The sequence below is a fragment of the Lolium perenne genome, chromosome 4 (assembly GCF_019359855.2).
Source record: "Lolium perenne isolate Kyuss_39 chromosome 4, Kyuss_2.0, whole genome shotgun sequence".
NCBI lineage: Eukaryota > Viridiplantae > Streptophyta > Magnoliopsida > Poales > Poaceae > Lolium > Lolium perenne.
Window position 1 is genome coordinate 164,508,070 of NC_067247.2, and position 21,966 is coordinate 164,530,035.

At 40.5% G+C, this 21,966-nt stretch overlaps 4 protein-coding genes across 11 annotated transcripts; 2 read left to right on the forward strand and 2 right to left on the reverse strand.

Moving 5' to 3' along the window:
* The first annotated feature begins 1,946 nt into the window (after nt 1-1,946).
* Nucleotides 1,947-5,089, forward strand: LOC127294419 (bifunctional bis(5'-adenosyl)-triphosphatase/adenylylsulfatase FHIT). The gene is made up of 4 exons (XM_051324223.2): nt 1,947-2,302; nt 4,126-4,272; nt 4,562-4,660; nt 4,751-5,089. Exons 1-4 carry the CDS (start codon nt 2,024-2,026, stop codon nt 4,865-4,867), a joined length of 642 nt encoding a protein of 213 aa, XP_051180183.1. The 5' UTR covers nt 1,947-2,023; the 3' UTR covers nt 4,868-5,089.
* A 348-nt stretch (nt 5,090-5,437) lies between these two features.
* On the reverse strand, nt 5,438-6,250 carry LOC127348724 (uncharacterized). The gene has a single exon (XM_051374652.1). It carries the CDS (start codon nt 6,172-6,174, stop codon nt 5,719-5,721), a length of 456 nt encoding a protein of 151 aa, XP_051230612.1. The 5' UTR covers nt 6,175-6,250; the 3' UTR covers nt 5,438-5,718.
* A 4,551-nt stretch (nt 6,251-10,801) lies between these two features.
* LOC127294421 (uncharacterized) lies at nt 10,802-19,845 on the forward strand. 8 transcript variants are annotated; one of them, XM_051324229.2, is made up of 4 exons: nt 10,802-11,170; nt 11,274-11,371; nt 11,500-11,621; nt 19,648-19,845. In XM_051324229.2, exons 1-3 carry the CDS (start codon nt 10,956-10,958, stop codon nt 11,595-11,597), a joined length of 411 nt encoding a protein of 136 aa, XP_051180189.1. In that variant the 5' UTR covers nt 10,802-10,955; the 3' UTR covers nt 11,598-11,621; nt 19,648-19,845. The 8 variants fall into 8 exon arrangements, with proteins under 8 accessions (XP_051180189.1, XP_051180186.1, XP_051180192.1 ...); XM_051324226.2 differs by lacking the exon at nt 19,648-19,845 and adding an exon at nt 16,671-16,798; XM_051324232.2 differs by lacking the exon at nt 19,648-19,845 and adding an exon at nt 12,753-16,599.
* LOC127294420 (DNA glycosylase/AP lyase ROS1) lies at nt 12,265-21,950 on the reverse strand. The gene is made up of 16 exons (XM_051324224.2): nt 20,588-21,950; nt 20,210-20,300; nt 19,586-20,096; nt 18,549-18,628; nt 18,023-18,107; nt 17,836-17,927; nt 17,681-17,749; nt 17,561-17,597; nt 17,381-17,463; nt 16,412-16,858; nt 16,282-16,318; nt 16,089-16,175; nt 15,301-15,366; nt 13,206-13,320; nt 13,068-13,106; nt 12,265-12,824 (listed from the first exon to the last, which is right to left on the reverse strand). Exons 1-16 carry the CDS (start codon nt 21,525-21,527, stop codon nt 12,517-12,519), a joined length of 3,087 nt encoding a protein of 1,028 aa, XP_051180184.1. The 5' UTR covers nt 21,528-21,950; the 3' UTR covers nt 12,265-12,516.
* Between the last annotated feature and the right edge of the window lie 16 nt (nt 21,951-21,966).

Sequence of the window (21,966 nt, forward strand, 5' to 3'; positions counted from 1 at the left end):
GTGAATTGGTCTTATCAGATTAAGTACTCATGTAATTTTCTTTGTCGGTGTGTTTTGAGAATCAAAAGCGGCTGTGTGCATCCTCGATATGCAGAGGCCGAGTGTATTGCTTAAATTTGAGTAATAAATCACCCTTTATCGAAAAATATGCATTCTAGGACAGTTACCCATGCATGCTTTTGTGAGGCTACAGAATTATACCTAGATTTTGACAAGGTCTCTAGCACATAATACCGAGACCATTGATTTTGGGTGTAATATAATTCCTGGTCATATGATGTTATCAAACCTCAGCTGCAAATTGCAACTGAGAGACATCACGAATCGCGATGCAATCCAACTGTTTAGGCTTTACCAAGCCGTTTTTCGTATCAATACGCTTATGTGAGATTACACGTGCCCGTGTGCGTGATGTTATTCATTGCATTGACCGTCCATAAGAGGTCGATTTCTTCCTTACTTATCTCGTTCTGTAATCTTCATTGGATGACATCAACTTTCCGCCATTGTTGGGTGGACGGTCTTGTCTTGGGACAGCGCAGGCATGCACCTAGGCTATGTACCCTTCTTCGCTGTCATCAGCGCACACACACGCATAACTGCGTGCTAGACTTGGTAGGAGCAGTATTAGTCCATCCTGCCGGCATGGCCGGTTTGATCGTGATTATCTTATCGTACATGTGCACTGCTCCTGAAGACCGGCGGGGGAATTACAAAGAGCGACAAGTTCAATAACTTGGACAAATATATATACGCAGCTTAGTATATACCCTTGGGAACTTGGTCCATTAATTTTGGGGAACGATCCGTAAACTGTGGATCGTTGGATGTATGTGAGTGCATCGACATAGCCACAATAGCTTATTCTCGATCGAACATAGTGTCAGAAGAACAGATATTTTTTAAGTTCTTATTTTGCATTTGAAAATAAGATCATAGTGATATCATAGCATGTACAATAAGAAAAAAATAATGTCAAACAGATATTGCTTTTCATAGAGATTTTATAAATCAATAAATATAATGTGATTACAACACTAGTACACGATGCCATATAATATAGGTATATTATCATACAGTAGTATCATATACATGATGTTATTACTAATTCCTTTCAAATGTATAAGACTTATATTTTTTTCTAAAAGTCAAACTGTGTAATGTTTGACCAAGTTTTACAAAAAATCAATAAGATGTACAATGCAAAATCAATAATGTTAGATACATCTTGAAATATATATTAATTTGATATCTATATGCATTTATAATTATTCATTGTTTTTTCTAAAATTTTGGTCAAATTTTACTTAGCTTGACATTTTAAAAATAAGCCTTTATTTATTGAAATGGAGGCATTATATCATACTACCCACTATTACTAGCCTTAACCATCACACAATTGAGCCGATATTTAGTTGATGATTTTAGTTAAGTACGCGCATGGATTTAATTTCAACTATGAACCAAACTTGTTCTATGCATCAAGTCATCAAGTTAGGTTTTTTTAGGGGAAATCAAGCCATCAAGTCAGCTAAACGTAGAATATTTAGGGTGAAAATCTAAGACCTTTGGTCGGATGACGACGGCGCTGGTGCACTGTTCCCTTCTTGGAGACGTCGCTTTTGGAGAGTCTTTACTTCATGTTTTGTCACGGTGGTGGTTGTGGTGATTGTATTGCTGTTGTTAGATCTAGAATGCTGTATCGGGACTTTTATTTCTTAGTTTTCTTTACTCTTTTTTAGCTGTGTGCATCCGTACTGCCATTAGGGTGGAGCGTTCTTGCAGAGGCTGGGTGTAATTTATATCTTTTGATATTATAATATATTCCTTTATCTAAATAAAAAAAGCTAAGGGTAGAAAAAACATGTCGTGGTAACGTTGGACTTCCTTCCAGTGGGCCCTCTGGGTCGGCCCACTACATTTCGACGCTATACCACCAAGTCCAGGCCCACAACCAAGCCCGTTCCTCTCTCTTCCTCCTCTCCGACTCGTGTGCCCGTCCGTCCTGCTGCTGCTACTGCTGATGCTTGCGCTCTCCTCCGTCCTGCGCTCCCGTGCCTTCCTCCTCCCCTCCCTCGCCCCGCCGCCGCCGCCTCCTCGCTGCCGTCTGCTTGCCCTTCCTCTTCTGCGCGCCGTATCCTCCTCCTCGTCTTCCCCGTTCCCCTCGCCTCCCAAGACCTCGGGGATGTCGGAGCAGGCGGCGCAGTACAAGTTCGGCCCGTATAAGATCGACGCGCGGGAGGTCTTCCACTCCACGGCCCTCTCCTACGCCATGGTCAACCTCCGCCCGCTCCTGCCTGGTAATAATCTATCCATGCTTCGCTAATCTCGCTTTTGCCAGGTTTCTAGGGTTCAGTTTTCTGCAACTGTTCGATGCCAGTCTGCTTAGAATCACGGTATTCATTTTAGGCGAGCTTATTGGTGGCACAGTTTACTTCGAGAAATTGCATGTCAAATGTGCCAGAAATGAAGCTTGTTGTTTAATCCGTACATGCTTCCCAAACCTTGATCTGCAATTGCATGTAGTTCTTAGTTGCCCATGTATGACTTCCTATGTAGTTGTTACTTCTTAGTTCTTGCGCTTAGAAGCCACTTAATTATCTGTTTGGCCAACTGCAGATACATTCCATTCAATCTTATTTTACTCTTATGTAGAAATCAGCATGTTGATGAATGGTGGGTTTTGTTTATGTTGCCATTTTGTGGCTTACTAGCTTGCTATTTAAGAACTCAGACCTTAGGGGTCCTACTCAAAAACATGTTCAGTTTGATTTATATCTCGTATAGTCATATGTACTAGTATATTGAGAGCCACACTCTTGTATTGAAGCTATTTGTGATTCTAGATTTGTATCTTCTGTATTTGTAGCTGCTCTTTTATATTTACCCATGTCAATCTTACTCTGCAGGTCATATCCTTTGATTTGGCAAAGGCATTTCTGAGATTTTAAGTCAATGAGAATGCTAATGATATGCCTGTACCGGGTCTCCTGGTGTTGTCGTACACTCATGCTATGGATAACTTTTTTTCATTTGCTTGTTTATAGTTTGCTAAAACTTAAGATGACAGTCCAAACACTTCTAGCAGAAGATGAAAACTGACAATTTCAAACAAATGGATTGCACATTGTTTTCCCAGCCTTTTGCTATTATTCAAATCAAATCCATATATCAAGGATGTCATGATATAGTGCCACAATTTAGTATTCATATATATGAATGACATAGAAAATAGTTGAAACATCCTTCATTATATATTTTTAAATATTATCTAATGACATGTCATCACAATCAGTTAATCTTCATCTTTTTATGAAGATAGCGTCGAGTTGTATGCACCATCTAGTTAGGGGTGGGCGTTTGGTTCCCCCGAACCGTTCGGTTCGGTGCATCGGTCTCTAGGAATTTTTGGTTCTGGTAAATCATACATCGATCGGTTAGAAGAAATTAGCGTTCGGTCGAACAGACCAAAAGCCCATGGGCTGGCCTGGCTGGCTGGGAAAGCGAGCTGCTCGTTTTCGTTTATTTATTTATTGGAGCGATGGAATCAGCTCGTTTTCATTTGCCTGTGTTGGGCTGGGAGCTACATCTACTGTACTTCGTTGCTGGGTAATCTCAAAATAAAAAACATCGTTTGCTGGGCTCTGCAGGGAGTCATTCGTTTTGCTAGGCTGGCATATTGGGATATAGACCGTATGTTCGCGGTTGGTTCTTGCTGGGATGGAAATAGGGGTGTGCTTGTGCGATTGGTCAGTTCTGTTGACCGAGGGCCACGACCGAAATCACCGAACGTAATTCGTTTTTTCAGAAACGCTGACCGAGATTAGTATCAATGATTTCAGCGTCGGTTAGTTCGGCTTAGGTCCAGATTAAACCTCTTCTGTAGATTGGTTTTCGGTTTATATGCCCACCCCTACAGCTAGTTTTAGTGGGCAGCCTATTCATACTGATATTTACTTATGGCATATAACTATTACTTGAGGTTGTGATCCGTTGTCTTTTTTCCCTGCCATTCAGATGTTCACAGTTTCCATTGTTTGGAGTTTGCATCTATTACGGTTTAAAATTTCCTATGTTTGGGAACACATGTTTTATCATACATACCATTTTCCTTGACAATACACACATGTCCTTGTGTGCCCCAAACGTGAAGTGAAGCGATTTGCTGATCTAAGTTCTGATGAGACCAGTGATCTGTGGGTAACTGCAAAGGAAGTTGGTGCAAAGCTTGAGCAGTACCACAAAGCTTCTTCCCTCACATTCGCGATTCAGGTAAAGTCTGTATATCTACCTAGTGAATAGCTCAGCATCCAAATTGTATATAATTGATTCATACAATTTAAATGGGTATATATTGTGGATTTACCTATTGTGATACAAAACAAAATAGAATGGGTTCACTGCTGCAGTTACACCCTATACAGCCATATGATGAGACGTGAAGTTTTCTAGCTGTTCTTGGATCATTTACTCTGTTTTTTTTCCTTCGGTTGCCACAGTTTTACCTTACGATAAACTATGGAGGAAGAATGATCAGCTCCTAACTATTTGTACTTATCAGGATGGTCCTCAAGCTGGCCAAACAGTTGCCCATGTCCACATCCACGTCATCCCTAGGAAGAAAGGAGATTTTGAGAACAACGATGAAATATACGATGCGGTACATGACCCTGCTTTTCATCCATATTATATCACCTAACTTTTTTGTTCTTGCTGCTCACATAAAGTTTATCATTTTGCTGTGTAACAGATCGACGTGAAAGAGAAGGAAATGAAGGAGAAGCTTGACCTAGACGTCGAAAGAAAAGATAGAACCATGGAAGAAATGGCTCATGAGGCTACGGAGTACCGTGCTCTTTTCTCCTAGACAGATCATAGGTGTATTTCTGATGAATGCTCTAATCATCTGCTGCTTTCTCTAAAATAAGCCTGGTGACTGATTGTCATTCACTGCACAACGGAATTCTTATTGTCAACTTGACGTGGGTGGTGTCCAGCCAAACTGATGTAATGGTAGTGGGAGAGCAATGGCTTATTGTAAGAATATATATTGCAGTGATTATTCGTCGTTCCATGTTGATCGAATTTATTTTCCTTTTCTGCAATGATCATCGCCTGAAAAAGGAAAGATTGGATACATGGAACCTAATCACAAAGAGGCTTGATGGCCAAGCTTATTTGAATTTGAATGATGGAGACATCAGCATGTCCTGCCTCTTGGCATTGAATGGCCACGTATGCACAATTATTGATGGATGGTTCATTCATGCATCTCTTGCCACCTAAGTGCAGTCAGAGTCAGAGCTTTGAGAAGTGAGCACTCAATACAACATCAATGTTGGGTGCAGGTTTCTATCTTGTGATGTTTTTTCTTTACCTCAACAAAAAGAAAATTTGGGTCAAACACAATCTCTGCCAAATATTTCCCAAGAGTACGTCAAATAATTGCACATCTTTTATCAACAAGAAGCAGGTGAAAAACAAATCATGAGCTGAGCTATATAGTGCCATTTTCGTCAAAAATGATATGGTGCCATTTCTTAGACATATATAACCTTTTCTCCAAAGTTAAGTAAAGTGGCTTGAAGTACATGTACATCTAAACAAAAAGTAAAGTGATTTAGTAGCTAGCGGCAATGACAAGCATGAGGATGATCATGAGGTCGATCGGCAACTCTAAAGGCTCAGCCGACCGGCCAGTGACGAGGAGGACCGGTGTCAATGGTTGCTGGTGCAGTTGTCGCCGCCGCCGGCTCCAGCGTCGTCGCCTCCGCAGCCGCAGGTGCGAGGGGAGAAGGCGCAGACGCCGAAAGGCTTGCCGGGGACGTTGCAGTCGATGGCGTAGCAGCACCGCGTGTCCACGCATGAGCTGCTCCCGTTGTTCTCCGGCCATGCAGCCGCGGCTAGGCAGCACCGGCACCCTATGCACAGCTGGAACGGCTCGTACCTTCCTCCGCCGACGCCAGGCGCCTCGTCACCGGCGGCAGCGGTCGTCGTGGCCCGCTCGACGGAGCGGTAGCGGTACAGCACGGCGCGCACCGGCACGTGCCCCGCCACCGACGGATGCGACGGCGACGCACCTTGGGCAGCTTGGGAAGACGCGAAGAGCAGGAGAAGGGAGAGGGTACCGAGAGAGCTAGACGGCGTGGGGTGAGCCATGGCTGTCTTGGGCATTGGGAGGATGGCAGAAGAAGGAGAGGCAAGCAAATAAGGCTGCGCCTTTTTGGGTTAGCAAAGAATAATGGGGTTTGGCAGGACCCGACAGCAACTCCACATGTTTTTTTTTTTTTTTTTGAAACGGGCAAAAAAGCTTTTGTCTTATATTGATATAGGAGAAGCAAACAGGTACATGACAAGAGCCACACAAACGGAAAAAAAAGGGGAGGGGGCGGAACAAACTCCGCCCCAGAAACAACTTAGTTAACGAGCTCTGCTAGACTCTTGGCTCCTGCAAGGATCCAGTCTTTTCCTTCTTCCCGGATCTTGTGCATAACGACTGATGGCAGTGAGGACTTGTTGTTGAAGACGCGTTCGTTCCTCTCCTTCCAAATCTCCCAAGTGATGAGAATTATAACGACTGATAGCTAACGAGCTCTGCTAGGCTCTTGGCTCCTGCAAGGATCCAGTCTTTTCCTTCTTTCCGGATCTTGTGCAACTCCACATGTATAACGAGATCCTTTCAGGGGGTTCTTGTTAGTATTTTTGAATTATAAGATTTTTTGCTTTTTCTGATTGTACTACTGCCCCCTTCAACCCATGAAAGATATGTAAAATTTATCAAAATTTGGATATAACTATATGATGGGATTCGTAGCATAGAAAACAAAAAAAATTCTACCGCAAGAACGAAACACAAGCCAAGATCTAATCTAGAAGACGGTAGCAACGAGGGGATCACGAGACTAACCCTTGAAGATTTCCAAAGCCTACGAGATTAGATCTCGTTGTTGCAGAAGATGATCACTTGCCGCTTTCAAAAGCGCGTAGAAGATCTTGACGGTGCCACAATCGGGCAGCACCTCCGTACTCGGTCACACGTACGGTGTTGATGAAGACGACGTCCTCCTCCCCGTTCCAGCGGGCAGCGGAAGTAGTAGATCCTTCTCGGAATCCCGGCAGCACGACGGCGTGGTGGCGGTGGTGGTGGAGAACTCCGGCAGGGCTTCGCATATGCGCTGCGGGAGTTGTGTGTGGATGAGGGGAGGCTAGGGTTTGGGGAGAGGGGGCTATGGGCGCCGGCCTCAAGGGGGCAAGGGTGGTGCGGCCAACTCATGGCTTGGAGTGTCCGGCCCCCTCCCTCTCCTCATGTATATATAGGTGGAACACATCTAGGGTTGCCCAAGTCTTCGAATAAGACCCCAATTCAAAAACTGCCAAATAGATGAAACCTACTTGGGGTGGGACTCTCCCTTTCCCTTTGGTGTGGTGGCCGGCCCACCTGGTGGAGTCCACCTGGGACTCCTCCCCCTTTGGCTGGCTCCGGGACTCCACCTTCCATGGTGATTCCTTCCGGACTTTTGTAGAACCTTCTAGAACATTCCATAATTTCACCGGATCATTTCCAAACTTGGAAAGTGACTTCCTATATATGAATCTTATTCTCCGGACCATTCCGGACCTCCTCGTGATGTCCTGGATCCCATCCGAGACTCCGAACAAAACTTCGAACTCCATTCCATATTTCATATCTACTTAAACGACATCAAACCTTAAGTGTGTCACGGTTCGTGAACTATGCAGACATGGTTGAGACTTCTCTCCGACCAATAACCAATAGCGGGATCTGGAGATCCATAATGGCTCCCACATACTCAACGATGACTTAGTGATCGAATGAACCATTTACATACGATACCGATTCCCTTTGTCACGCGATATTTTACTTGTCCGAGGTTTGATCATCGGTGTCTCTATACCTTGTTCAACCTCGTCTCCTGACAAGTACTCTTTACTCGTACCGTGGTATGTGGTCTCTTATGAACCATTCATATGCTTGCAAGCTAATTAGACGATATTCCACCGAGAGGGCCCAGAGTATATCTATCCGTCATCGGGATGGACAAATCCCACTGTTGATCCATATGCCTCAACTCATACTTTCCGAATACATAATCCCACCTTTATAACCACTCATTTACGCAGTGGCGTTTGATGTAATCAAAGTACCCTTCCGACATAAGTGATTTACATGATCTCATGGTCGAAAGGACTAGGTAACTATGTATCGAAAGCTTATAGCAAATGAACTTAATGACGTGATCTTATGCTACGCTTAATTGGGTGTGTCCATTACATCATTCACATAATGATATAACCATGTTATTAATAACATCCAATGTTCATGATCATGAAACTATGATCATCTATTAATCAACAAGCTAGTTATACAAGAGGCTTACTAGGGACTCCTTGTTGTTCACATAACACACATGTATCAATGTTTCGGTTAATACAATTATAGCATGGTATGTAAATATTATCATAAACACAAAGATATATTATAATAACCATTTTATTATTGCCTCTTGGGCATATCTCCAACACTATATACTATTTTATCAAATCAGTCAAGTTTCGTGAGACTGACCTTCATTTGAATGAAAAGTTTTATACTCTCTCCGTTTTTAAAAAAGTTTTCAAGTTTCTCTGGATGATGTATATAGACATGTTTTAGATATAGATTCATCCATATTTAGAAAAGGTTGAGAAGCTTTTTATGGAACAGATGAAATATTTTTCTAGTCAAAGTTTACTTAGTTTGCTTTTGAGAAAAAAATATATAAACCCTTGTTCCATTGAAACGAAAGGGATAGTCTATATTTTAGGAAAAAATGAGATAAACTAGTGTTGCATTTATTAGTACTACTATGTGAATAACCAATCCAAGCAACATTGAAAATAATAACGTCTAATGAACATAGCAAAACCACTTTGTTTTCTATGTTGTTGTTGACCAATAGCTAGAATGTAGATTATTTTAGAATAATTTGGAGGGTAGAATATAGATTATTACAAAACGGAGGGATATCGAAATACATTAGGGTATGTATATTCACTCATTTTAGTACATATCTAGCCAATATTTAAAAATCTAAAAAGAATTATAATTTGGAATGGAGGAGAACCATTTTTAAAAGTTACATCATTACAGCCGAAAAGTCATTTTGGATCCTGACCACCAGGGTTCTCATTGTATTAAAAAGTAAAAAACATTATGTGTTTAAAAAAATTACGTAACAAAATTCTAAAAGGATCTGATGATATATCCCACTAACGTACGAAATCCCAATTACAAATATTTTGTTTGCTGAGCTACACAAAAATGACAAAGTCTGATTTCTTTTTGGAGATTTGAATAACTATACATAGATCTACATCTTTGTTATTTTTGTGTAGCCCAAAATACAGATTATTTCCATTTGAAAGTTTGCATGCTTATGGGATGTAATACTGGCAACATCATAAGTTACTTTCTGATTTTTCTAACACTTAGAAATATGATTTTTAATTACTATTTAAAAAAAAAGGATCACTGGTGTCCATGTACACCAAATCTCTGTCTCATTACAGCCACCTAAACATTAACGGGGTTGGTTTTGTATTGTCAATTTATTTCTATAAAGATGGTTAAGTCCTTGCATAGAAAGAAGTACATACGGTCCTTTTTTACATTGACTAGAAAAAGTGCACGTGAGAAATAGAAAAACTGAAACGCTCTAGTGAACTATCATGTGTCATCATCGATGGAGTTGGCCACATTTTTCATATTCACCACGAAAAATCCTGCGAGCATCTCACTCCACCTACTTGTAATACCGCAGATTTGTAACGATAGCTATCGCCACCTCTATGTATTTGAATTTCTTTTTGCACGCTCTAATCCTACATAATAATTTTATGATCTTGTTATGATAGTTTGCAACACTTATATCTGCTCTACACTTGGTGTGGCCGAACAAAGGTTGTTGATTAGAAAAAGATGGACCAAAATCTTAAAAAATATATTTTTGTTAAAAAAAACCTTTGTCATTTCTTAAATTTTCGCTCGAAGTCGATTGACCCGCCTAACTATATTTTCCTGTGTTGCACAGATTTTATAGATCTTATATTTAAACCTTCCAAGAGTAGTTATAGAGGACGTCCCAACATAATGTCGTCGAGACCTGCTTTGTTTTTGTAATTGTGTTTTATTAACTTGTGATCCATAAAGTTAAAATAAACATGCATCCCACACAAAAAAACGTGTTTAGATATATGTGTATTTAGATAAAATAGAGGCAATTAATTCAAAACAGAGCGAGCAATAATCGGACAACCACGAGTAAATCAAGCATCTCAAAAGATGCTTCATCCGTCTCAAAATTTTCATTCAGTTAAGTCTAGGATGTTCTTCTTAGAACGGAAGAAGTATCAAGAAAGAGTAATTCACTGACCACACAAGCCACACTTGTAAATCTGAAAAATTCCTTTTGCACTTGATCACCTGAAAGAATTGAAATTAAATATCCACGTACATATAAACATTTCGAAGATATGTTAAATTTTTTGGAGACAAATATATTGTATTTTGATCTATACGAAAATGACAAATATCTGCACTGTACGTAGCCACGAATTTGTTTTTCTTTCACGTAGCTCAAAATACAATGCAATTTCTACGAAAACTTCGCATGAGTATTCATGACATGTGTACGTATTCATAGAATAAATGTGATTTTTTTTTTTGAAAGGTAGATGTATATTTTTAAAAAAAAAAAAACTAGAAGCACTGCACCGAATCTGCTTCCGCAAAAATCCCCTTTCTGGTCTCTGCGTTACCCAAATTTCCCCGACCCATTTTTTCTCCAGACCTTGCCGGGCCAAGGCTCGGACGTGCGCTTCAGCCGTGGAATGGTAGGAGAGGTCCTCGCAGTTTTGGCCGCCGCCGGGGAGGCGCATGGTGGCCCGTAGCTCGGATGCCGGGAGCATCCGCGCTGCCGGCAGGCGCCTGGTCCCCGACAGCTCGATCTAAAGACCCCAATGCGGCGGACCACGCCGCTGGCTGTTCCCGCAATGGAGCTGAGGGCTGGGGCTCGCCGCTGGCGTTGCCCTCGTTCAGTGGCGACAGCTGCAACGCCCACTCCGCAGGCGACGCGGCACATGCCTCACTGCTTCAGTTTCACCCTGCAAGGTTGCTTCCACATTTCTATTTGTAGTTTTCTTATTTTCGCCAATATCAAGTACAGGATGACACATAATTTAGTAATTGGTTGTAGCATTTGATCTAATTTCAGCAGTAATGGTAGTTTCATTGGGCAACTAAACTGTGGCAATACATTCAGTTCATGTGATTGGGCTTGTCTCTTCGAGCTTGGCGCAGGAGGAGGCAGAGGTAATTTAATCATCCTATCTCGAGCCAATACACACTACTTCAGGCAAAATCGATGCTTGAGAGATTTGAAAGGAGAACCTCGATGCTGTAGTCATTTTTATAATAATCTGCTTGCCTTTGCTGGCCAGGTCTCCAGGCGAGCACACTAATTGCTCTGTTTCTTATCCTGTCCTGTGCTGTGGTCATCGTTCAGTGCTTCACGGGTTCTGATGTATTGAGATGGTGATCTTCCTATGCGACACATGATACTGTAAGTTCTTCTGCAGTCATTTTACAGTGTGAGGTTTCAGTATTAATATATCTGTTTACTCTAGTTTGTCGTATGCACTGATTTAGAACCGCATTGCAAGAAGATGGGGTCTATTCTGTGTCAAGACATCTGGGTGATTTGGTTGCATATCGTGCTTCTGGGACTGGTCATTTGGAACTCTTAGCAGTTTGGCTCTCTACTTTAGTCGTTGTATATCAAATATATGTTCATTCGGTGGCCTGTCTGGATGTTCCAATAGTTTATACGTTCCCCTAATCCGCGTCATCTGAAACTCTGCTATGCGTACATACAAAAAAAAATTATATTGATTACTCTACCCTTCAACCCCTGCCCCCTCGTACATCTGCTAGCTATATGCTTGGGCCTGGGGTAGGTAGAGCGGGATCTTCGCTCGAAGCTTCAGTGGTCACTCTGGTCTCTTTCGGTTTCTACTCCCATAACCCTACCTCCACCTTTTTGGAGAGACAACCCCACCTCACCTTTGCTGCCCAAGGAGGGCATGAGTAAGAAAAATACTCCGTAGGATAATCACAGATACCGCCATACCGGCCGATGAACTGAAATCAGATACCGCCATATGGCAGCTTTGGCAGCTGAAAAGCTGCGAGACATAAGAAACAGCTTCAATCTTTACGTGGATTCTATTTAGTCTACCACCCAATGATTACATGTCGCATTCCTTGGCCCATTCTCCGCTTGCAAGCCAGGTAGCTGCTATGATACAAGATCTAGATTCGAATAACAATGAGACGTAGTACAATGGAATGGGAAATAGACAATAAGGGCGACGGCGGCCGAGAAGGGAAACAGGTAGCAAATGATCTTAAACGGTCCAGTCACTATGCTTTGGGTCCGGCCGCACGATGGGTGTGATTCACACCCAGTCGTGTCTCAGGTACTTCCTATTCCTCTTGTGCTCTCTTGTACCGGCCGAAGGCCAGTCATCTGACCCAAGGGTGTCAGGGACGGGTACAGTAGCGACCTGGCGCGCCCTTTTGCCCCGTCCTTTTTTCTCACTGCGCCCTGCCTCCTCCTTCTTCTTGCCCTTTCCTTGCGACGGTTTCGTGGTTTTCTTTCTGTAGCTTCCAACGCTATCTTTCTTTCTGTTAGTGGCATGCAGCGAGGGGCATAATCTTCTTGGGTATCTTGATCCCCGGTCAATGGCTCTTAGGCAAACATATCCTGCAAGCATTGCGGCATGATTATGATGCAATTCCTGGTAAGACAGCATCATCATAAGTATAATGTTTATGTCGACAAAATTCAGCTAGCAAATGATTGTCGCATACTTCATTATGTCAATGGATTGTCCCAGCTTATCATGTCACCTTTTAAATTATTATTATGGTCTATGTATCTTCACCCATAAATGAACACAAGAGAACAAAAAGACAACAAAAAGGGCCACAGCAACTTCATATTTACCTCGCTTGAAGCAGTCCTGGATGCCTTGTCTCGTTAGACCTAATAACAATGGACCGGTATTCCAGTTAGCTTATATCACTCGACAGTAAATATTCCGCAGCATTCAAATATACATTTGAATTATAATTAAGATGATACCTTTTGTGATCGACTGTATTGTTGCACCAAAGTATACAACGCATCTGTTCAGGCCCTGTAAATATTTTGTATCTATACTTATTGGATAATGGCTAGACGAGTAATCTGCAAATACCTGCCATGATTATATTAGACGGGTTAGTACGAGCCCACATCATATGGTCTACGAGCATAACTTAGCTAATAAGTTGCATGCCATGCGCGAGCATGGCGACGCGTATATATGATGTGATGACAGCAGCCTTTTTCCATGAGTGTCATGTACTAGGATAATTGCTCACTTGGAGAAGGTAAAAGAATAAAAGCATGTTTTTTCCCCTCTTAACTAAAACATGATCATTTTGAGTAACAGACAAGAAAACCTCTCCATTGCACCACATACTATCTTTTCATCCCACCTTCTTTTTAGTTAATATTAATCATTGTATATTAATATTGATAAAGAGCATTAAACATTACAAGATCACCACAACATTTTATTTGTCTTATACTACCTCCATCCCAAATCTTAAGGCTTACATTTTTTTTGAAAAGTCAAACCAAGTAAAGTTTGACCAAAATTTTACAAGAATCTATCGACAAATATGATATTTTCTAGATACCATATGAAAATATATTTCATTATCTATCTAATGATATTGATAATGTATTTTGAATGTTAATGATTTTTGGTAAAAACTTGGTCAAACTTGACGTAGTTTGATTTTCTAAAAATAATATAAGCTTTAAGCTTTGGGATGGAGGTAGTATATATAGATAATATAGAATACATAAGAGAAGACCATCTTATTAATCATCGTACATGCCCTTGTAATCGCTCCCACTAGAGACACGACTTCCATAGTATGCATGGCAGCACTTAATTACCCGAGGCTGGCGATATGTGTTATGTCTTCAGATGATGTGTTTGCCTCATGACAAGTTAGTTGCTTTGGACAAAAATCATGAGGGTATATACGGTGGTTGACAATCTTTTCATAAGCCTCCATGTCATCTTAATATTAATATAAAAACATGCCATACAATTATTACCTCTTAATATCATATTTAGAAAACAATATTTGCATGCTCCTAAAACTCGAACGGTGATGAAAACTAGATGGATCTGACTAAGAAATGCATCCAATACGTGGACAAAACTATGTTAGCTTATGTGCTAAGAGATCATATCTTAGTTGGGAGAAGCCTATCATCTCTCCATTGTACGGGTTCTTAGATTGATTTTGATCAATTCTGTTAGAACATCTCCAACAAATCCCTATATATCAGTACTTCCCATGTTTCCCTAAACGATTCTCACTATTTCCCATGTTACGCCTCGCTCCCTAAATCTCACTCACTATACCCTCCCCCTACATTTTTTTCTCTCTCATCACTTTCTTAGTTTTTATCCATGCCAGAAAATCACCCCCATCTACCCTACAAGGCTACAACAGGATGAGGCCTTGTGCTCTTTTGGTAAAAGCGTAAAGACCGTCTTGTTGGTGGGACGATGGTGGACACCATGGGTGATGCATGGGATAGTTCTGGAGGCAATTAATGGATGGCTCCAGACCTAGTGGTTGTGCCTTTGGGTTGCACTGGCGCAACCCATGTCAATGTGTGGATGGGGCTGGATAGGTGTGTCTATGGTCCTATTGAGTCACTGGTCCTTTTTTTTACGGATTGACTGTGTGTGGAATGTCCTTTGTTGGCGCTGATGTGGTATGTAGTAAGACTTGTCAAGTCGTGGACCATGGATAACATGAGTGGTGCACATTTCTTGTGATATGTGTTGGTTCTGCTTTATTCCTGTGTCTACCCGTTTGGTACTTATATAGAACTAGTTTGTCTATGTGGCCTTCCCATTGCTAGGTTTTCCTTTTGTAAGGGTTTTTGCCTGATTTCCCTACAAACTGGAAAAGTTTTGTGAAGCTTGGCAATAGTATTTATTCATCATAAAAAAATGAACACCCTATATCGATCTTGCCACAGCGACTTAACAGAAAAAACGTTACCCTTGGCCCCTACGACCCAGCACTACACACAAGAATTTAGCTCTTGACAGGTACGTTCGTCGTCATAAACCGAGAAAATATAATGGTAGGATACGTACCTCGTGATCCTGAAAGTAGGTACCTTTTAAAGGAAACTTTCCTCGCATCGCTGTCCGAAAGGGTATCTGATCATTCATGTATTCAACAATTAAATAAGGACAAAATAAACTTAATCTAATACTCACATGCGCACACATTCCCAATTTATTCCATAATATAATCACTAGAAAACGATTATGATTCAATGCTAAATTACAAGAAATCAGAACGATGGGGATGATTGTGGATCAATTTGTACAAATTGACAACAATAAACTGATATGAAACTGTAAGATTATTAAAACAGCTGAATGTGTAATATTACCTATAATTTATATAATAACTACCAATTGGGTTTAGCTACTTGCGTAAAAATATGTGTTTAGCTACAGAACTGCATAACTCATACATTTATAATTTCAAAATTTTGTTCCAGGTAGTAACACTTTGTATCTCCATAACACACGTGCTCTTTTGCATCACATTACTTTTATTAATATTAGTATGTCCCAAGTAAGTGGTTGCTCACTTACTTGGGACAAACTAGGTTGTCAATTTTTCAAGAGGCACATATGTGGCGTTCTGCCGGCAGTTCCAGCGTGGCCAGCCTTCTGCCAAGACCAAGGGAACCCGACTAGGCTGGAAACTTGTATCTTTATCCCTGTAAAGAAAAGTTGTCTACCTAGCTGTTTTCTTTCAGTTCGCTTTTTTTTTTGTCTTGTGTACTCTCTACTGCTCCTTCTACATTGCAATGAAAAGCAGCTCCAACTGCCTTTTCGTCAAAAAAAAAAAGTAAGTGGTTGCTCACCAGAATTGTGCCTTTCACCGTGTGCTCGTCAGTACTGGAAGTAACTAGGAGATAATGATGGGGGTCTTCCTTATGTTTCTTTTCAAACTGGCAGATATAGCAAATTAGTCGATATAATCATTGCCACTATTAAATTAAAATATATACATAGTAATTGTTGTAAAGAAATTATAGAGTCATGGCATCAACACACCTCTTTCAAGATTATATGGTCATCTGGGAGCACATACCTGCAATAACAAGTGTGCAAAGCTTAGCAGGGTACTGGTGATTTCTTAGGACAAAATCTCAATATTATCAAACAAAACATTATCATTGCTTACGCATAGTGCTCTGTCCTCAGATGGCCTATGTTTTTCACTTCTTTCTGTTGACCCAAAATGTATTGTGGATTGCTCTGTACTATGTCTTTTCCATGGTTTCCTATCCAGGAGTCATCATTCATCATATGATTGTGTGAACGCAGATCGATTTCAGCATCGTACTGCGATTCTTGTGGTCTATAATAATCTTCAATGTCAGGAAGATCATCTTGAAGTGCTTGTTCTTGCTCATCAAGTTCTTCTACGTGTTCATAATCAGGACTTAGTGGCTCCTCAATAATGGGCACACAGTCGCGGAAGGGTTGATTTTCAGTCGTTCTGCCCAAGTCCATCTGAAGTTGATACACTTGCAGCGAATTCGAAGTGCTACAATTTGACGAATTGGACATGCTTGTTTTATCTTCACCAGGTTCATCAGCATGCTTCTTTGTAGGGGGAAGTAGTGCCCTGGTAACAACCAAATGCCATCGTTCAGTATTTTAAGCTAAAACTTGTCCATGGTAATAACAAAGTAGCCAAGAAAATATGTTCCATAAAATAAATTCATAGCTCTATTTTTTGAACTATATTCATAGTTATTATGATAATGAGGACCACTCATGTTTCTATACTGCATATATTCCTACATCGGTTGTTACTTTTTTATCCTTGGTATATGAACATTTGGTTAAAAGTTATAGCACTTGAACATTTGCGCAGAGTAGATAGAACCAAGTCATAGACTTAGTATTTCAAAAAAAAAAAAAAAGTCATAGACTTAGTAGTTTTGTACACTATAACACCAAACCAAATGCAAGTAATGGGCTTGAGTCATGGTGTACTTCCATTACATGCCAAAATGGTGAACCATGTTTATTTATTTATTTCAGATAAGACACAAGAAATCAGTAAAAATAGATATAATAAGAATATTTGTGTTAAAGTAACTAAATATATTGAAGTAATATCTACACAAAATGTGAAGCATACCTGTTAGTCGAACTATTGTAGTACTTGCATCTTGTGCTAAAAGGGCAGGCACTACAATTCGGATCTACTTTTGTGCAGACTACCTGTACAATTTAAGCAATCCACCATTAATATTGAAAGTACAAAACATTTATAGATAAATGATAAATTCATAGACCACTTTTTTTTATATAATCATACCTTTCCAAATGTTATCATTTTGCAGTGCATTTCGTACCTATTTCATTACAGGTTCATCAGATGAATATGCTAAGAGTTACAGAAAAAGGCCAATACATTTGAATAGAAAACTGAACTTACAATATTTTCTTGCTAACAGTGCACAACCTTGGCCATAAATATTTTTGCACGTCTCTCAGGATTGGATATCTTCGACAAAAAAAAGAAAATACGTGCAAATAATTGTTATTATCGTGTGTACTACATATTCAGGTCAAACAATTCTCAAAACTTACAGCTCGATCAAATGAAAGGCCACGGAGTCGGGTAAGCCCTGAAGTTTCACCCACCCTAGCCTTATGCATATGCGACATATGTTCACGTCAACCTAAAAGGAGCAAGGATTGTGATTGGAAGCTTAATTTAAAATGCATTCACAACAGGATTTGATTTTTCTTTTGGGATAAATAAAATAGAACTTACTGGGAATGCTTTATGCTCCAGTGACAAAAGCCGAATGCAGTCGGCACTTTTATATCCAATTCCATCAATACTGATAAGGTAGTTTCTGGGGCCAGTAAAAGGACAGTTTGAATAATATGACGAAATTCCAATATGCATGCAGATTATATGGTTGTGCCATGTACATAAACTTAACTTTTGTATTTTATCAAATCACTCCTTCACACAATATAAGGCATATTTGTATTGTCTTAAGCCAAACTTTTATATAAAGTATCAAAAATAGCATATCTCACATTTCGGGAAGAGGAAATAGTGTGCTAGAAGCTCACAATGCATCATAAGTGCCATAATATTTCTTAAGTCATACTTTCAGGCATTTTAAGAACAAACTGCTAAATGATTTTAGAGAGTATTGTGAAGAAATTAAACATATGAAAGCATAATCATCTAGCTATTTCCTGATGGTGCAACAATTCAACACAACAAAGAATTGTACAAATACAATGGTGAAAGCAATATAGTGTAGTTTTAAAATAGGTCATACTTTGCGCTTTCACGTGGTACATGCCGAAGCCAGTCTAGATCAAAGTTGCCATGATCTGTCTTTATGCGCAAAAGAAAAGCCTGCATATGGTACATTAGTTATCACAAAAAAGTCATTTTTTTGGCAACCAGCCGCCCATGCCATGTGTCATTAAATATAATAAATATATTGTTGCAAATGAATAAAACAACCGAGTATTGTCTCTTCTAGGTTAGATGATAACAGTCAGCCATCAGTAACAAAGTACACATACTATAAGCAAAGCTCATTAAAGTGAATATAAATCTAAGTTTATGTAACATTTGAACAAAACTACATTTGCAGTCAATAACTATTGCTGAAATCTAAGTTTGGTAGTCCGTAGACTATATATCGGATATTTTTATCACTCAAATGCCAAAAACCGTCTAAACTTTGGTCCCTTGTACAATAAAAAAATACTAATGATGATTTAAGTGCATAGATTTTCAAGAAATAAGAGGAAAGGATCAAAACAGAACAAATGAAAATACCAAAAAATGAAGGATCTATGGATTTTAGTATATCACAAATATTAAGTAATCTAGAGAAAACATAGATTTCAAATTTTGAAATATATTTTTGAAAAATAATTCATGCAATTTTCAAAATTGTGTGAGTTTTTCAAATATTTTTTGTGTTTTTTATTTGAACTAGCTAGCTGATTTTCCTATAGAAATCTTTAGACTTACGTTCTATCCAAAAAGGGAAATGATTACTTTTAAGTTGTTCCACCGAGTGGAGCATTGTATTATTCTTGCTATGAGAAATTAATCTGGTAATCACTGACTAGTTATAGTCTACCAGTGATACTTCGATAGTATGATAAATTAAAATCAACTTCGAATATGTAAATGCTTTGAGTTCTAAAGAAAACATTTAATTGGAATTAGATTCTCATTAAATATATTATTGATCGAAAATGTGCAATCTGCATCTCTTTCTTTACGAGATTGGCATCTTTTAGGAATAAGTGTATTATAAATAAGCAAATGACAGTGTATTTTGCAATCACATACCTGTATCCGACATGCTATGACATAGTTCATCCCCCTGACCGCAATGTATCTTGCAACCTCAGCAGGTGATGCATGAAGTACAGCTTCCCAATCTACCAAGTCGCTTACTCCTGTACCACTCCGATATCCCTGTATATATGCTTGCTTTCTTAACTCATCCCAGTGCGAAGTATCTTTCACCCGCAGCGTGGCTATGAGACGTTTCAAGGTCTGTAGAGAATATTTTTTATTTCGAGGCTTATCCTTTATCAGATTCTCAAGGTATTCGTCGGTCCAGCTAGATGGGTGTTCCCCTTTCATGCTATTTACGAAATTCTCCATAAAGATTTCGTAGTCTTTATCATGATGGCCTTTTACCTCGTCACCGTAGTTGGTTTCTTCATCAGAATAGACAGACTCGGCAAAGGCCGAACTGTCAAAATCAGTGGCATCTGATGCTTCATTTGAGCAGTTTTCAGAACTACTGCTCTGCCTTGCAGGATATTTTGCGGCTAAGTTCATAAAAGCATCGCTGCATGTTTATATACAAATAAAAATTAGTTACAGAAAAACATAGAAAGTGTAAAGATGAATAATTAGCGCCATCACGAGCATGCAAGCGAATATCAGATTCTCTTTACTTACCTTGACAAATGATCAGCAGCATTTTGTGTAAGGAAAGTACCTACCACAGAGTCAACTACTGATGCTTCACACGGAGAAAATGGTCCAGGCCCTGACAGAAAAGTAGTAGAAGTTCATGTTATTGAATAAAATTTGTAATTGTGTGTCCCCCTAAAAGCAGAGGATACTAAACACTTGAACACATTTTTGGTATGTATATGTGGATGTAAGGTAGTATTGCTGGTTTTATATCATGAACGAACGTCCGGTTTAGTTTTCACTCGCTAGTATGCCAAGTCAAAACATAATAAGTAAATAACTCGCTAGTGCGCACAAAGTATTCACTTATTTAATTATAAAGGGAGAAAACAGATATAGGACAGTGCTAAGAATAATTACCAAATAAACATCTCACGGCAGAAATAAATTCATATATTAGTACTTGAAAATCTTGCCGTGTTTTATGCCATTCAGGCCCGCTGCCAATATTCAGCCCCTCGAAACTCTCGCTGTAGCCCTTTTCCCACTGCAGCAAGGCATGATATACTCGCAGCGAGTCATCATCAAGGTCTACCCTAAGCCTTGCCGAGGGCGACCGGCCAGTTGGAGACTTCTGGTAGGGAACAGTAGCCAACTCGGTTCCTTGCCTAGTTTTCCTTTCCATCCCTCCCCGCGGCTTGTTTTGCACTCTAGCTGGTGTTGCCGCCTTATCTTTCTCCACCTTTAGTCGAAGTGAAATCTTCTGTAGCCTCCTAGGGGTGCGCTCCGCTTTCTGTGGAGTAGTGTGGGTAGAAGGAGCACTTGCACTCGCTGAATCTTGATTGTCCATCATCCTCCTCGTATTCAGTTTCGTCACTGTGGTGCTCATCTTCTTTGCAGCAGCACCCTGCTTTGTTATCCGGTCATCAGACTTTGGGGTTGCCTTATGTGGCATCAGCTTGAAGCCCCGCCTGTGATATGTATGGATACAAGACCCCCGCTGAAATGTATGGGGGGAAGAAGGAGCACTTGCACTGGCTGAAACCGGATCGTCGTGCAAAGTTGCTGGCTCGAAATCCAACCGCCTCCTCGCCAGTAACATGCTAGTGCCAGATTGTTTACTGCCAACGATCTTGGCTTGTATCCGTTTCTTCAGACCTTTAGCCAGTGTCACTGAGGCCTTCCGCTTCATCATCATCTTGTTTTGCTCCAACTCCTTGACCCTACTCGACCGCCTAAGCGGTGTAGGCATGGGAGTAGATTGCTCCGGCAGAGATTGAAGCTGTTCTGCAACATACCTGCGGGAACGTCGCACGTACACGTGCAGGAACCGTCTTCGCAAGCTTGATTCTCCCTCCATGGACGGCGGCGCGTGAAGAGAAGATTGGTGAAGCGATCACACGTACTCCGTAGGTGGTGGGCGGCGTGTGGGGCTGGCCGCTGGGGCAGATGGAGGCGCGCGGCCGACGGCGATGTGCATGCGTGGTGCGTGGTGCGTGGTGGAGACGAGAGGGACAGGCAGACGAGAGACAAGAGAGATATTGTTGTGGTACGAATGATAACTGCCTTGTCGAATGAAAACTGCCCCGTCGGGGTCGTTACTGCGACGCAATGCTATTAGGAATAATCGGCACCCGATGCTTGGCTTTCAGTCGGACCGTAGGATTGGAAGCAAAGGAGTCGTTAGATCTGATCCTAGGATCCACGCTCGTAATAACTGCTCCCAAAAACTGCTCTCGTTGATTGCTGGGTAATTATCGCTCCAAGAAACGGTCCCCTAATGGACGTCCGGACATATC

Excerpts from the sequence above, each read along its gene's own strand:
- LOC127294421 (XM_051324229.2), top strand. The coding sequence starts at position 10,956 with ATGCCGGGAGCATCCGCGCTGCCGGCAGGCGCCTGGTCCCCGACAGCT. Across the intron at positions 11,171-11,273 it reads CTTCAGTTTCACCCTGCAAG|CAGTAATGGTAGTTTCATTG; the intron begins GTTGCTTCCACA and ends ATCTAATTTCAG. Across the intron at positions 11,372-11,499 it reads TGGCGCAGGAGGAGGCAGAG|GTCTCCAGGCGAGCACACTA; the intron begins GTAATTTAATCA and ends TTTGCTGGCCAG.
- LOC127294420 (XM_051324224.2), bottom strand. The coding sequence starts at position 21,527 with ATGGAGGGAGAATCAAGCTTGCGAAGACGGTTCCTGCACGTGTACGTG. Across the intron at positions 17,464-17,560 it reads AAATGATAACATTTGGAAAG|GTAGTCTGCACAAAAGTAGA; the intron begins GTATGATTATAT and ends TAAATTGTACAG. Across the intron at positions 13,321-15,300 it reads CCTACTTTCAGGATCACGAG|GTATTTGCAGATTACTCGTC; the intron begins GTACGTATCCTA and ends TAATCATGGCAG.
- LOC127294419 (XM_051324223.2), top strand. The coding sequence starts at position 2,024 with ATGCTTGCGCTCTCCTCCGTCCTGCGCTCCCGTGCCTTCCTCCTCCCC. Across the intron at positions 4,273-4,561 it reads CCCTCACATTCGCGATTCAG|GATGGTCCTCAAGCTGGCCA; the intron begins GTAAAGTCTGTA and ends TGTACTTATCAG. Across the intron at positions 4,661-4,750 it reads ACGATGAAATATACGATGCG|ATCGACGTGAAAGAGAAGGA; the intron begins GTACATGACCCT and ends GCTGTGTAACAG.
- LOC127348724 (XM_051374652.1), bottom strand. The coding sequence starts at position 6,174 with ATGCCCAAGACAGCCATGGCTCACCCCACGCCGTCTAGCTCTCTCGGT.